Source organism: Callithrix jacchus, chromosome X, assembly GCF_049354715.1.
Source record: "Callithrix jacchus isolate 240 chromosome X, calJac240_pri, whole genome shotgun sequence".
Lineage (NCBI taxonomy): Eukaryota > Metazoa > Chordata > Mammalia > Primates > Cebidae > Callithrix > Callithrix jacchus.
Window position 1 is genome coordinate 136368346 of NC_133524.1, and position 15799 is coordinate 136384144.

The 15799-nt window shown below is 35.0% G+C and overlaps 1 protein-coding gene across 15 annotated transcripts in view; it reads right to left on the reverse strand.

Annotated features, from left to right (window-relative positions):
* Positions 1 to 15799, reverse strand: part of MCF2 (MCF.2 cell line derived transforming sequence) — a 132128-nt gene that overhangs the window by 18289 nt on the left and 98040 nt on the right. For 9 of the 15 annotated variants that reach the window (XM_054250817.2, XM_078363248.1, XM_078363247.1 and 6 more), the window contains 8 exons: positions 15594 to 15785; positions 14367 to 14558; positions 12994 to 13165; positions 8451 to 8488; positions 4715 to 4803; positions 2677 to 2743; positions 1849 to 1964; positions 1661 to 1730 (listed from right to left, as the gene is read on the reverse strand). In XM_054250817.2, coding sequence (XP_054106792.2) covers positions 1661 to 1730; positions 1849 to 1964; positions 2677 to 2743; positions 4715 to 4803; positions 8451 to 8488; positions 12994 to 13165; positions 14367 to 14558; positions 15594 to 15785 — 936 coding nt within the window. Of the gene's footprint in view, positions 1 to 1660; positions 1731 to 1848; positions 1965 to 2676; positions 2744 to 4714; positions 4804 to 8450; positions 8489 to 11344; positions 11393 to 12993; positions 13166 to 14366; positions 14559 to 15593; positions 15786 to 15799 lie in introns of all 15 variants that reach the window. The other 6 variants (XM_054250816.2, XM_078363245.1, XM_078363246.1 and 3 more) reach the window with 1 other exon arrangement.

Consider the following 15799-nt stretch of genomic DNA (forward strand, 5'->3'; position numbering starts at 1 on the left):
GCCTTCTTTATATTCCAAGAACAGCATGCCCATTGCATCTGGTAGGAGGACACATAATTATCTAAGTAATATCAGAACTTCCACTTACCAAGCTTGAGGCGTAGATGGAGCCTTCTCTGTCTGAACTATAAAAACCTACTTTTTTGCATAATGACGAGCTAATAAGGTGCCAAGAAATATGTTCTGTTATTAGTCTCTTGATTTTCTAGTGAACGAACTTGCAGCTGACTTCCAAGTTAGAGCCTACAGCTCTAGGTTCATCACTGGGACACTATCATTGTAGCATAATCTATCTAGGTACTCATGCAATTCTCTCTCCCTGGAATCTTCTTTCTCTGACCCTCATGAATGAGCTATCCCCTACTCATTATTTAACACTTTTCTCATGAGTTATCTCTTACATAAAACCATTGTTTATAACCCCATTCCATGTAAGATGCCCTTTTTCTGGATTTTCCTAGGACCATTTGTGTATTTCTGATCTAGTGCAACTCATCTTCTACACAATTAATAATTTCCTTGTTTTTATACCTAAATAGATTTGGGCTTGGTATCCACATTATCTGGCACAATTCTTGGTACGCAGTAGGTGACCAGTAGATGGTTGTTGAATAAATGAACAATTCATCAATAAACCTTTATTAAACCACAACTGGTTGCTAAGAACTCTGCTAACCTAATGAAGATACAATATATAGGATATAAATCCTGAATCTAAGAGCTTTCCCAAGTTTGGGAGAAAATTCATATATACATGTCAAGGTATACAAGCACAGTAAATATAAAATGAGTAGCATAGACATTACATACTATAGAGTCTAAAGGAAGGATAAACTGCTATTGCTTGAGAAGGTTGGAAAAGAATGTGGCCATAGTTTAAATGTGTTTAAAGTTAGAACATGTTGAGCAAGGTTGAAACACAGTACTTTCTTATCCTTATTCTCTTCTCGTTTCATGAACTCTTTCTGGGATAAGATATCTATTTTGAAGCATTCAACAATCACCTCTATTGGATTAACTGTTAAGACAAAACTGATCTTTCAGATAAGAAAGTACATAAGCAGAGAAGCATGCACAAAAAATATTCTAACAGAAAACTCTAATAGAGGAGAGTATGATCACTAACCTGGGAAGTCAATTGTATTAACCATACTCGGGACGTAGAGGAATGGGCCTCCCTGAACACTTTTGTTGAATGAAAAGAACTGACAGCTCTCTGTTTCTGTGAAGTTCCTTTGATCTATGCCTTGGTGGCTGTAACTCAGACTAGAATTAATTCGAAAACTTTACATATATTTTAATAATATAAATAATAAGGTGGTTTTTTAGGCCAAAAATTGACAAAGCCCCAGGTGGCTTTGCTGTGATGATCCCAACTCTTACATCTTCATAGCCAGGGTGGTCCCTGGAGTCAGTGTTCATGAGCTGAGCCATTGAAGCATTTGATACCACAGAATGCAATGGGTATTTTCATGCTCTGGATATCCCAGTGCATTCGTTTCTGCAGCAAAATTTGGTTCGGTATTAAATATTTGCTGGAGTAATGTATCTTCTCCAAAAATATAAAGACATAAAGTACCTATCTTGTCTCCAAATCTGTTCTTATAAGTAAGTTTCTATTTTGGTGGCCCATATTTATATATTTTTAAAAATAACTTACCCTTTCTAGGAAACAAAGTCCCACTCTTTCTGGAGCATGAGCACAATTTTCCAGGCTGCTCAAGAAAATGCTATGAAAATTTCAGAGAAAAAAAATTACATGATTTTATGTGAAATATAATAAAGTGGTCAAGAGAGCACTTTAAATAGTTTAATGGAAAATAAATATTCAATTCAGCAATTACATACTCGTTATGGAATTCATATATTTCTGCCATGTTTCCAAAGAGAATGTCCTTTTTATTTCTCAGGAGAGGTGGCATAAGATCAAACATCTCTGGATTATCCATCTCCGCTCTATAACCCTACCCAAAATAAATACATTCATGTGTTTGAAATATTTACATGCACATTTAATTGGGATACTAATGGTGTAAGTACAGTAGAGTGTTAGGGTATTTGAGGGTGAAGTTGCTTGAATTTTAATTCAATTTTAATTCAGTTCAAATATCCTACTTCCCAAAATTACCCATGACTTTTTTTTCAGAAGGCAGGACAAGGAAGTCAAGGTCTTCCAATCAATAGGCAGAATAAAGTAATAGCTCTTTGCCCTTCAGAGTAGCTTGTAGTGTAGGAAACAAGATAGAAACCAAGACGAAAACATAAATTACAGGTCATCAGCTTCTCCTTAAATTGGCAAGATGTGTTTAGGTTTTTTCAGACCAAATTAACTTCATAACATTCTTGTCAAATTAATATTTTATCTATTCTCAGGTTTTTACATCATAATCTCTAAATAGCACCCTGTAAATAATTGTAACAATCTGCTGTATCCTGAAGAGAACATTTTCTCTTCTGTAACAAATTCTGAATCAATCATTCCCAGTACTGAGGGAAAACCTGAATGTGCACATTTAACCAACACACTGTGTCAGACAATAAAAGAAATGCCCATTGCTGCCATATGAGAAGCAAGGAAGGAGACTGAAGTAGAAGATTGTACCTAAACACTTTCTAATGAATGTAGCCAGCGATCATTCAGGAAAAGATAGGGCAAATACAATTTGAGTCACTTACCAACAAAACAGTAAACAGTTCTCGAACGTAAACTCTCTCAGTCTGTATTAGTTCATTTAGGACGTGGCTAAAATGAAAAGACCATATTTATCAGTTATTTCATTACTGAGATCTATATTGTAATGTTTCAATTATAATCATAAGAAGGTAAAAAAATAGCTAATGCATAGGAACTACCAATGGTTTTTGTTTTATCATCAAAATATGAAACTACATTTATGGTTTCTAAAATAAAAACCACCCATAAGACTTTAAATATATATATATTTAAATAAATATATAAATATAAATATATATTATATAAATATATATTATATATATATAAATATATATATATATATCTCAAAGAAAGGGAGATGCTCAAGAGTTACCATTAGCTTTAAATAATTTTATTTCTAACTCACTGAGATTAGGAATAAGTTAACTAAAAACTCACAATAACTATTCCTAAATGTCTGAGGCTTTTATTGTTTTGGGGTAGCATACTTTATGAAGTTTAATTTCCTTTTTTCCCTAAAAAATAAGTATTAGCATTTTAGGCACTATTTTTCCTTTTCCCAGTAATGTTCTGAAATTTTCTAAGAATGGTAGTAGGTTTTTTCCCTGGTCTTCCCAAGTGTAGGTCATACTTATGTTTTCACAGTTTTGTTTGTTTGTTTGTTTGTTTGTTTTTGAGATGGAGTCTCACTCTGTCATGCAGGCTTGAGTGCAGTAGGGTAATCTTGGCTCACTGCAACCTCCGTCTCCCAGGTTCAAGTGATTCTCCTACTGCAGCCTCCCGAGTAGCTGGGATTACAGGTACTAGCCACCACACCCGGCTAATTTTTGTATTTTTTGGTAGAGACAGCATTTCACTATGTTTGCCAGGCTGGTCTCAAACTCATGACCCCAAATGATTTGCCTGCCTGGGCCTTCAAAAGTGCTGGGATTACAGGTATGACTAACCATGCCCAGCCTGTTTCTATAATAATTTTGTTTACTGTCTCTTAAAAATAAAACATATTTTCCTTTCAATGTGATTTTCCAATTGATGTCATATTTAAAACTCATTTCCCCTGTCCCCAGTATAAGTAATACATTTGATTTAACTTATACTTTTGGCTTTTTTTCTTTCATTTTTCCTTTTGCATTTTAAAGCACATAACATTTGAGAACCTTAGTGTATATATATGTGTCCGTATATATATGTATCTCATACACTCATATGTATACACGCAATTTGCTGCAAAATGCTTGCTACTTAAAACTCTGTAATATAAAATTTAAAAAATGAATATTCCTATGTCTGGAATATTAATATAACATAAAAGTGAACAAAATAATGAGTATTAACATCTTTAAAATAACATTGTATAAATCTGTATAATCCTTTATAATTTTTGATGTACCATTGTACTCATTTTGTATACAGACCTTTGCTAAGATAATAGATTTTAACTGTTCTCACCACAAAAACAAAATGGTAACTATGTGAGGTGATAGATGTGTTAACTAACTTAATATGGTAATCATTTCACACTATCTATCTACCTACATATATATATACATGCTCATATATGAGCATCACATTGTACACTTTAAATATACATAATTTTATCAATTATATACAATAAAGCTGAAGAATTAATGGATATGCTAATTACCATGATTTGATCATTACACATTGTATACATGTATCAAAATTTCACACTGTATTTCATAAATATGTGTAATGATTATGTGTCAATGAAAAATAGTAATAAAACATTTTTTTAAGAATGATATACAAAAACCTCCATTTTATTTCATTCTAGGGCGAAAAAAAGGATACCAAATTCTGAAAAAGTTTCATTAATTTTCCTCAAATCACATAAACAGGCCATAGCTTTCCTGGCCTAAATCCTGGGCTTCTGGCACCTAAACTAGTGCTCTTTTCATCACACTCAGTAAAACCCCATTCTGTGAACTCAAATTTCTATTCACATTGGCCTGGAATGTTAAACCAGAGACTCCTACAGTTAGATGTGTGTGTGAGTTTATGTTAATAAATAAAGAATACTTCTTTAAAACGTCCAAGCTATTGCTATTATCCAAACTGGAGGACGGCCCAGAACTTCTCTTCTCTGGACAATCATGCACCACTTCAATCTGAAATATAGAAAATGAAAGTTAAATTAGCATCTCTATATGTATCGTTCTTCTTCAAGGCTATCTACTTCAAATTAAGTTTATTCTAGTCCTAACTCTGAAGATAAAATGAAAAACAAAACTATGACTTTTTTTCAAAATAACTTTGATATGTGCTAGTAAAAAGTGACTTAACTTGCCTAAGAAAACAGATTTATGATACTAATTAGAACTTATTTTGTATATTAACTTTTCATTTATTTGGCATTCTTGGAAAATGAGGTTGATTCATAAAAATTTGATTTTCTAGATAACTAAAGTGCATTCATTGAGGAACTAAACATGTTTTTAACCATAGTGATTTTTTGATGGAAACTTTTCTAGAAAATATTACACGAATCCTTGAATTCTTTAATCAAAGACACACAACATAACTGATCCTTTTCCTTTATTTTTTTCTAAGATCTGGGGCAAGCTAGAAGATCCTTTTCCTATTGATTTAATGGCATCATCATAAATTTGAATATGATAAAATCTAATAAGGTAATCCAGGGATACTAAAACCTGCAGAACTCTCTATTCTTTCTGGAAATATCTGTAACCTGTACATCTCTGTCTCTACTCCCTGCCACATATCAGTTGTTATAAGTTGCATCCCTAATTCTAAGCCATTTCCTTATTTTACATACTCTAAAGGACTTGGACTGGCCTACTGAGTCAACTGCAAAAGATTTGTGATGGTTATGTGTTCTTATGAAGCATTTGGGTCAGGCGCAGTGGCTCACGCATATAATCCCAGCACTTTGGGAGGTTGAGGCAGGTGTATCACCTAAGGTTGGTAGTTCGAGATCAGCCTAACCAACATGGAGAAACCCCATCTCTACTAAAAATACAAATTTAGCCAGGCATGGTGGTGCATGCCTGTAATCCCAGCTACTCAGGAGGCTGAGGCAGAAGAATCGCTTGAACCCGGAAGGCAGAGGTTGCGGTGAACCGAAATTGCACCATTGCACTCCAGCCTGGGCAATAAGAGCAAAACTCTATTGCAAAAATAAAAAAAGAGAAGAAGGAGGAGGAGGAGGAGGAGGAGGAAGAGGAGGAGGAGGAGGAAGAGGAGGAGGAGGAGAAGGAGAAGAAGAAGAATCTAATCTGAGCTGTATTGGACAGCTGAGCTTGCCAAAAGCCTGACCTCCAAGTAAATGTAACATTGCTTTGTGACAACTGGAACTCAAAATGAAGTACAGTCTCTAACAGCTAAATATTTCCCCAAAATGTGACCTACTTATTACAAATGAAAGAAACAAATGTGTATTACAACTTTCTATATATTAGGCATGCAGTCCTAGCTGCTTAACACATATAATTATATTCAATCCACACAGCATTTAGCAAGTGATGGCATTCTTTTTCTCATTTTAAGTATGGGAAGACTGACGTTCAGAGAGATTTTATAACATAACCATAGTTGCATCCTTAGTAAATGATGAAACAGTATCAAGCCCAAGTGTCGAAGCCCATAGTCTGCCACCTTTACCAAGCTCCCTCTTCCAGGGTGTGCTGTGATTTGTTATGTCTGGCAAATGTACCAGGCGTTATCAATATTTTAATATAATAATGAAAACTAAAAATATTGTATGCTTCACTTATCAGATAGTAAATGGATATCAGATATCTATTATTCCTGACAGGTTTTGTGGAAAAATTTGAAACATAAATTTATACTTTTAAATACCTAAGAGTTGTGCAAATTGATTTGAATTGGAAAAATGCAGTTTGGAACTATATTTACCAGCTGTAAACTGCACGAAAAAATAGAGCCACAGCCTCATATTTTTTTCCTTGGAGAGATGTAACTGAATAAATCCGTATGGAAAAATGTAAGGCATCATGAGTTGAAACTACAACCGTAAGAAATGTAATACTATAGAATTTGGCATTCACCCTGTTTCCTTCTTGAAACCAGAAGTTGTGGCTGTACAACAAAATAACCAGGCCTAGTATATCAGTAGAGGCAATTCACTAGGCTGCTATTAATTATATTAAAACTTAGAGCATTATCATATGCCACACATGTTCAAAGTACTTCACAAATATTAGATTATTTTACCCTTAACTCCATGGTGAGAATGTTCTATTCTCATTCCCATTTTATAAGTGGAAACTGAGTTCCAGAGAATTTGCCCAAATTTATATAGCCAGTAAGTGATGTAACTGGGATTAAAAGCCAGGTAGTCTAGTTCTACAGTTTGTACCACTATGCTATACTACCCCTTAAAAATATGTTCTCATCCCAGCACTTCGGGAGGCCGAGGCGGGTGGATCATGAGGTCAAGAGATCAAGACTATCCTGGTCAACATGGTGAAATCCTGTCTCTACTAAAAATACAAAAATTAGCTGGGTATGGTGGTGCACGCCTGTAGTCCCAGCTACTTGGGAGGCTGAGGCAGGAAAATTCCTTGAACCCAGAAGGCGGAGGTTGCGGTGAGCCGAGATCGTGCCATTGCACTCCAGTCTGGGTAACAACAGCAAAACTCCGTCTCAAAAAATATATATGTGTTCTCATCTTTATTTACCAAAAAAAAAAAAAAACATACACACAAAGAAAATGTGGGGTCTTGGGGACTGGGAGCAGTGGCTCATGCCTGTAATCCCAACACACTGGGAGACCAAGGCAGGAAGATCACCTGAGGCCAAAAGTTTAAGACCAGCCTTGGCAACGTAGCAAGACCCTGTCTACCAATAAAAAAAAAAAAAAGTGTTAAAAAATATTAGCCATGCATAGCGGCACACGCCTGTAGTCTAAGATACTCAGGGGCCTGAGGTGGGAGGATTGTTTGAGCCCAGGAGTTTGAGGCTGCCATGAGTTATGATCACACCACTGTATTCCAGCCTGGGCAACAGAGTGAGACCCTGTCTCAAAAAAAAAAAATGAGAGAAAAGAAAATGTGGGATGTTGTATCTATGATGAGTCTACTTCTTTACAGGTATCAGACTATCATGGATAACTGAGAGGAACAAAATCTTGTACCTAACAATAAGTAAGCAGAATGGGTGCAGTGGCACACACCTGTAGTCCCAGTTACTCAGGAGGCTGAAGTGGGAGGGTGGCATGAGTCCAGGAATTAGAGGCAGCAGTGAGCTATGTAGCCCCTGTGAATAGCCACTGCACTCCAGCCTTGGCAACATAGTGAGACACCGTCTCTAAATAAATTTTAAAACAAGCAAAAAAAGAATGGATATCTTTTTTGAGCTCCAAGTTAGCCTCTGCATGGTGCATTAGAACCTGTCCTGTGTGCTCCATACTTGTAGGACTGGAATTGCTCATGAAAGAAAGTTTCTTCTGCAAAGAGGTGCAATGCTTATTTACAATTATTGAAGTGATGGTGGCTGGTGGTAAAAAGAAGCTGGAACATATAGGAGATGTTCTACACAAATGATTCTAACCTTGAGCCAGGACTTGAGAAACGGCTCATACTGAGAAACTAGCATATCTGGTGATATGCCAGCAATGCAGTAAGACACAATGCAGCAGCAGGGTTTTCTTTCTTTTAAACAGTCTTTCAAAGATACAATATTGGTCTAGTGAATGAAAAATATGGTTTAAGACCCATACCAACTCTACAAATAAAGGAATAAAGTCAATTTTGAATTAATTAATGATATTTACTTTTAAGTTGCTCTGATTTTGTCTCCAAGTCTTCTTCCCTGGTAGAAAAATATGAAAGAAGAATTTCAAACCAGAATTAAAGTCAGTACTTTTAATAAAAATACATACATATTTATTAAATAATTTGAGTTAATATTCCAATATGTTTATATAAGTATTTTTAAATCACACTATAGAAAATAATGATTTGTAGGACTTACATGATTTCAGCTTCTTATCAAGCATGATTTTACTACGTATTCACTCCTCTGATTCATCAAAGATTCACTTACTTGCAAAGCATTGAGGTAGGGGTTAGTGCTCATAATTATTTGCAGATTTAGTATTGATTCTGACACAAAAACATTTAATCAAATTGTAGCTCATTGATTAACTCAATCAAAAAGAATTTTGAAAAAAATCTAAGTTTAATCTACTGATTAGAGCATCTAACATTTATTTGTTACTTTCTACATATTGAGCACTGTTCTAAGAGCTATGCATAAATCTTCTTTTTTAATAGTCAAAATCATCTTAACAGGTAGGTAACAACTTCTATCCCTATCTTTTAGATAAGGAACTAAGATTAATATCTTGTCCAAGAAGCAGAGTTGGTATTCAAATTCATATAATCTAGTCTCAGAATGTCTCTAACCACCATATAAACATTTCCAAAGCATAATAAAATGCTAAAAATTTTCATCAAAATGCAAAGCTTTCATCTTTATTTTTTAAATGTTTAGTTTAAAAAGGACAAACGACTGTATTACTAAGCACAGAATTCAGATGTTTCTACAAAGCCAAAGGCATGGTCCAACCAAAGACTAGATTGTTTAGATTCTAATTCTCAGGGCTGCTGAAAAGGCTGTTGTTACTCACACAGGCTGTATGGGTCTCTTCTCTCCATGAAAGGAACAAACTTTTGCCCTTTCCTCCTCAGCAGGAGCCAATGTCAGGTACACTCAGGAGAACGATGGGCTGTTATGTTCTCTAGACTCTATACTTCACTTTTGCTTATTAAAATATACTTTATAACTAAACTTCATGTTCATATAATCATATATAAATATATATTAAACAGTGGGAACTATCATACAAAATTAACTCCTCAATGAATACTAATATGCTCCACTTTAAAGAAACCTGTTCTACAGAGATCCAAACTTATTTCTAAAGGTAACTTAAGAAGCAATTATTACTTTTGCTAATTAATTCTTTGCAAATACATTAAGAGATACAAAATAAATATATGCACAACTTATGAGAAGCACATTCTGCCAAGTGAGATAGATGTATTCATTTTCTAACGATACATATAAAATGACTGAGTACCTACACCATATGCTAAGCTCTGTGTTTGGGATACAAAGATGAATTGCACATAGTTTTTGCCCTTACAGAGCTTAGTTTAGCAAGAGAGACAGAAAACAGACAATTCACCAAGAAGAAATTCAGGGGCACTTGTTATCACATAGCACGAACACCTAAGCAAACAGGGGTGTAAGGAAGGAGGAGATGCAGGGAGGAAAAGCTTACCTGAAGGAAGTGGCCTAGAGATAGGAAATCTGATGAAGGAGTAGAAGCTAACATGTGAGAAAGGGAGAGGAAAGGGAATAGTGTCCCAGACAGAGAACAGTGTATGTAATGTCCACAAGGTAAGATGCCTAGGAAAGGGAAGAAAAAGTGGGTAGGTAAGTGGAAGAGACAGAAAGACTGTCCTAGTTGTCAAGGCCAGAGATGATGTTAACTTAGACTCGGAAAGTGGCAGTAAGGATATCAGTGGGGATGGAAAAAAAAAAAAGCGGATACATTTGAGAGAGATACTTAGTAGGCACAAATCCATAGGACATAGACCTCTTGACCAATTAGAGGTAGGGCATAAGTGAGAAGGAAGCACAAAAGCCCCAGGCTTGGGAAACTGGGGAAATCATAGTGTCATTCACCAAGATGAAGAGTAGAAAGATTGCAGGAAAGAGGAGTGAATCTGAGGTATGTTGAGTCTGAGTTGCCTATGGGAAATTCAAAAAGGCAAACTATAAACAGAGGTCCAAAGTTTAGAAGAAAGATGTGGGCTAAAGATACAGATTTAGTAGCTCAAGTCACATTTTACATTTTATACCTTGCTGTCAATGTCTCACATTCTCAATAACTACACTCTATATTCAATGTTAATTCTGAAAATAATTATTACATCTTGCTAAGTGCCAGGTACTGTGCTAGGTGCAGAATTATAGTTGACAAAAAAAGAAGAAAACTAAAATAAAAAGAAAGAAAAAAAAAGTTTGATTCATTTTCATAAGAAAGTAATACTTATGTTTTCAGGTGGCCAAATTTTATACATGTGGCTTAGCGATTAAAAGTCTAAAGAAATTGTTTGGAATGGATTGTTACAATCCCTATTACTCACAGAGCAATTAGGTAAAATTAACAAGGTTTGTAGCAAAAATAATGTTTTGATTTAATTTACAAAGCATGATGCATAATAGATAAAATCATTTATCCATCCATGCCATTTATTTATTAAGCTGCCCTCATCGTTATAAATGCATTAGGCAGTCTCAAACTGAAGCAAATCCAAGCTACTCCTAACAAAACGTTGGATCATGAAGTATCTTAAGCAAAAGAAAGCCTGATTCACTTTAGCATCTCCAATTATTTTCCTTTATTCTTTTTGGGGGGTCATTTAATGAAAGATGTTGAGTTTAGAAGCATAATCTACATTTTATATAGTCATTTTCCAACGTAAGCATAATACAAAGAGAAGAATGGATGGTTATTATAAAAAACAGGAAAAAGTTACTTGCAGTCAGAATGCAAGAATGAACTGGGCTGTTTTTAGATGCCAAACTAATTTTTCACATGTATACAAATTCAGAAAAATGTATTGGCAAAAGTAATATAATAAAGACGGATACCTTTTGAAAAAAGTTTACATGCTTGAAAGAAAGAGACTCCAACTCCCACTGCAGAAGGAAATTGTAACGCCATTAAATAAGAATATCAGAAAGAAATAATGAAACAATACAAAGCGAAATGTGCTAATGAGTGACCAATGACTTGCATGGATCTGTGAGAGTCTCCTCAAAACTCCGTTCCTCAACCCAAGGTGCACCACTTCAAGAACCTCTTCAGAGGAGTTGAGATTTTAGAGGACAATTAAGCAAGCAGATTTAACCAGAGGAAAGGACTAGTCCGGTTTATCAAGTTTGTTTAATACTCCTCAATTTTTTCATCCTATCTTTACAATAACCCATTGGAGTCAGTAGGTATTATCATCCTTATTGTCCAAGCAAGGAAACTGAGGCTAAGAGAACTGTTCAAGGACATACACGGAGCCAGAAATCTAACTGAGGTCTGTCTTCTACTCAAGAATATCAACCTATTTCACTTTTATTCTCATAGCTATTGGATTTATTCCCTTGTTTTTATTTTGTTATCTTTACTCTTTTTTCCAATAGTTTTAATATTCCCTGTATCTTTGATATAGTCAGTATTACTCATTTAAGACATTCCTTAGAGTTTTATTTCTAAATATATTTCTATATTTCACAAGTATTCAATATGTAACTTTCATAATCTTAGCCTAGTTACCTGCTTTCATCACCTTTTTAAAATCTGAACCATGCTAGATATAACCTATTATTTTTATGTTCATTATCCTTGGCTCAAGCCTTCTCTGAATTCCAAAGTGGTTCGTCTACACTAATGAAGCTTCTGATTCCATTTAGATCAGGTAGACCGACTCTACTCCCATCTTCATCCATTCCGCTTTCTTAGGGCCCTAAAGACCAAATTACTCTCCTCTAAGAAGCCGTGAAGGCAGCTCAAGGGAACCCCTGAGCTATCTATATCCAGAGTAGTTCAACACCTTGTAAGGATAATTATTATTTCCATAGAACTTAGAAAGAAAGCAGATATTACATGGATAAAACTAGAAAATTAAAACTAGAAAATGAACTCTGTAACAGTAAATTATGAACAAAATCATTCTACCTAACAGCATTTATTTAGAAAAGGGAATCTGTTTGATTATCTAACTCATTCATTTACTAGAAACTTGTAAGAACCAAGTCATATTTCACCACTATGCAATATATCCATGTAACAAAACTGTATGTACTTGTACTCCCTAAATTTATACAAATAAAAAAGGACCAAATCATAGCTTATCTAGAGTAGCAGTAAATATGTGTGTCTGTGTATGTGTGTGTGTGTTTGTGTGTGTGTCCATGCACACATGTATATATACTTCATATATTTTCCTTCACCTGCTGAAAAAAATGTAAGTTTAATGCTGGTAAAATTATCATACTCGTTTGCAAGGCTAGAGTAATCAGTACTGAGATGTTCACAATTCCTTGTACTGTACTATATTACTACTATGTTTTACTACTGTACAATAACCTCTATTTGACTCTCGCTTTGCACAATATAAATATGACCAAAGATGCTAAATTGAAATTTCCATCTATCAGCATTGAAGAACAAACTCAGTATTCACATCAAGAGTAACAACATAAACAATAGCAAGGAAAAAAGAGATAGAGAAAGTAAGATATTTTACCATGTTTAGATGAAAAAAATGGTGCTCTAGATCTGATCAAATTTTCAGATGTGGGTACCACGAATTGAACTGGCCTCACATGCTTATCTGCCAGGTTCCTGAAACCAGCCTGCTGGTTCTCAAATATACTTCGAATATTTTCAAGCTTGAGTTGTATAGTCTTCATTTGAATCTGCATGTTGCATAAGAATTACATTAGATATTTTCTGAAATGAGGTCATTACAAACCCTACTACATTTCTCAGACTGAGATAGTCAAAACAAATTAAAGTTTAAAATATAACTACAAGAAATTTAGAAAAGTAAGAAAACAGACTTTGTATTATGTTCACATGGATATGAAACCAAAATCTCAATCAAAACAACCTGAGGAAAAAAATTACCAAGAAGCAGTCATGAAATTGGTCACTGCATAGAGTGATTTGCTCTTCATTGGCTGAAACGGATAATGGCTGGAAAAGAAGACATATTGCTCTTTCTTGTTTAGCATAAGAAAATCACCAAGTTATAAAAACAATAAAATGAATAACATTGGTATAATAATTTGTTACATTTACCCTGCAGGGACACTCTTCTTATAGTTCTCAATGTTGCAACAGGCTCTTCAGAACCACCAATGGATAATATACCTTCCTACCTATCCTAGCTGCTTTGAGGCAGCTAGAGCTAAGCTTGGTTGCTTCCAGAGAATCACTTGGCTATTGCCATGACTACGTTTCTGATTTCCTGGGGCACCCTCTAGGATATTCCACTAAGCATGGATCTAGATACTGCTCCAACCTTAGAGTCAACTACTTATTTTAGCAGCAAATAGCATCACAAATAGTCTTATCTTCAACATGGAGAATCCTTCATGTCATTTTCAAGGGGGCAGCACTGAACTAATCTATAGCTCTCCATCCTGTTAACATCAACTTCTGCCCGCTCCTCCTTCTCCAAAACCTATCTTTATCCTTTCATTCTCAAACTGAGTAGGAAAGCCACATCATCCACAGAGCATCTACTGATGGTCACTGCAGCACAAAGGAAAGATGTTTGGGGTAGAGTACCCTTGACATGGCCCCAACATTCTATTATAGAAGAGCTTTGGGCCTTTCTCCAGTGATGCACAGCAAAATATGTGTGAGAACTCCTTGCACATAAAGAGTATAAAAATAATGGAGTTGGAGCTCAAAAAGGAAATTATTCTTCATTATATAGCAAACATATGCCTTTGAATTCTTTGATGCTTGACAGTGGCACTAGTGTCACCTCTAAGAGGACAATGTAAGTGTAATTTGACATAAAGTTAGCTGTAAAATAGTAAAACTCCTACCCACACTACTGCAGTTGTAATTTTCTTTAAATGTTTATTTGAAAAAAAAAAACTCTACCTTAAGTTCAGGAGATAATATTACATCAAATTCATACTGCAGTGTTTCAGGTTCATAATTTATAAAGGGTAGAGCCATTTCAAGAAAATTTTCAATGTCTTGAAGAGCTTTCTGAGCATCTTCTTTGGACTGAAACTTATCTATTTCCTGATTAGCCAGAAGACATTCGCCTTCATCACAGCATTGACGAGCCTGGTGAGAAAATCAAGAAGAAAAAAACAAGAATTAATAAAGAGAAAACATATTTGTCCATTAAATGAGTGGTTCTCAGCCCCTGGCCTCTATGTGTCACAATTGCTTTCAGAGCTATTAAAAAAAATAAGAAATATATGTAGGTTCTGCCCCCCAAAATTCTCATTCAGTAGCTCTGGGCCATAGGTTAGGCATTTATACTTTCAGAGTGCTCCACAGATATTACTGATATGCAGCCAAGATTGGAAAACACTGCATTTATTTCACAACAATTAATTTATTCTGCAGCAGGAGTCTGACCATTTTCTCAACACTAACACTTCAATTGCATGTGATTTTCCCAAAATCAATAACTGAAATATGAAATTCTTAGAAAAATATAAAGTATAATACAAATGCTTAATGACTGCGAAGGACAAGAATAATGGTTCCATACCAAAGAATGAGATGTGAAGATCAAAATGTTTATTTTGAAATATAATGTCTAAGTGGTACCCCTATTTTATATTCCACTGCCAACAACAGATCCATATGGTGACCTGTCAATTCATTGCCTAATCATGAAAAGGGTCAAACCGACAAACCATGGGGGAATGTTTTCCAGTCACTGTTTAATATTTTATTTCTGTACTATGAAATGTGAAAGGAGTTTCAGGCTTTAGCAAAATGCCCCTCAGTCTTTTAAAAATGTTTTCAGTACAAACCATCACCAGTGGAGGCTTCAGAGTTGTACTCAAAATAGAAAGGAAGCCATTACATCACAATTTCAATATTTAGAACAAAGGGCAAAATGTGAACTATATTGGATCTTCCTCGAGTAGTTCATTGGCAGATGGATAAAAAAATCATAATCAAATTCAGTCCTTCAGACTTCTTACAAATTTAATTCCGAAACTATACCAGTCCCTGACCATACAAACTCTGAGAAGATAACGGGTATTCCATGAGGCAGAAGGGTAAAGAGTTTCAGGCTAGCAGGACTTGGAAAAAAATGTTCATTCCTTTTCAGAAATGAATCATTTCCCATTATACTACCTGCTGTAGTAGTTTATGTATTTTGAAGGTCCTGCTGAGCTGTATCCGTTTTGCTTTGATCTCATTAACCAAAATATCAGAAAGGTAACGTAGCTCATTGCACCTCTGGCAGATTAAATCAAGTGCATAATGGTGATTTGCTGCAAGCTTGTGTCCATGTAATATCACAAACTGGGCCTTTGCTAATAGTTCCTGATTTTAACAAA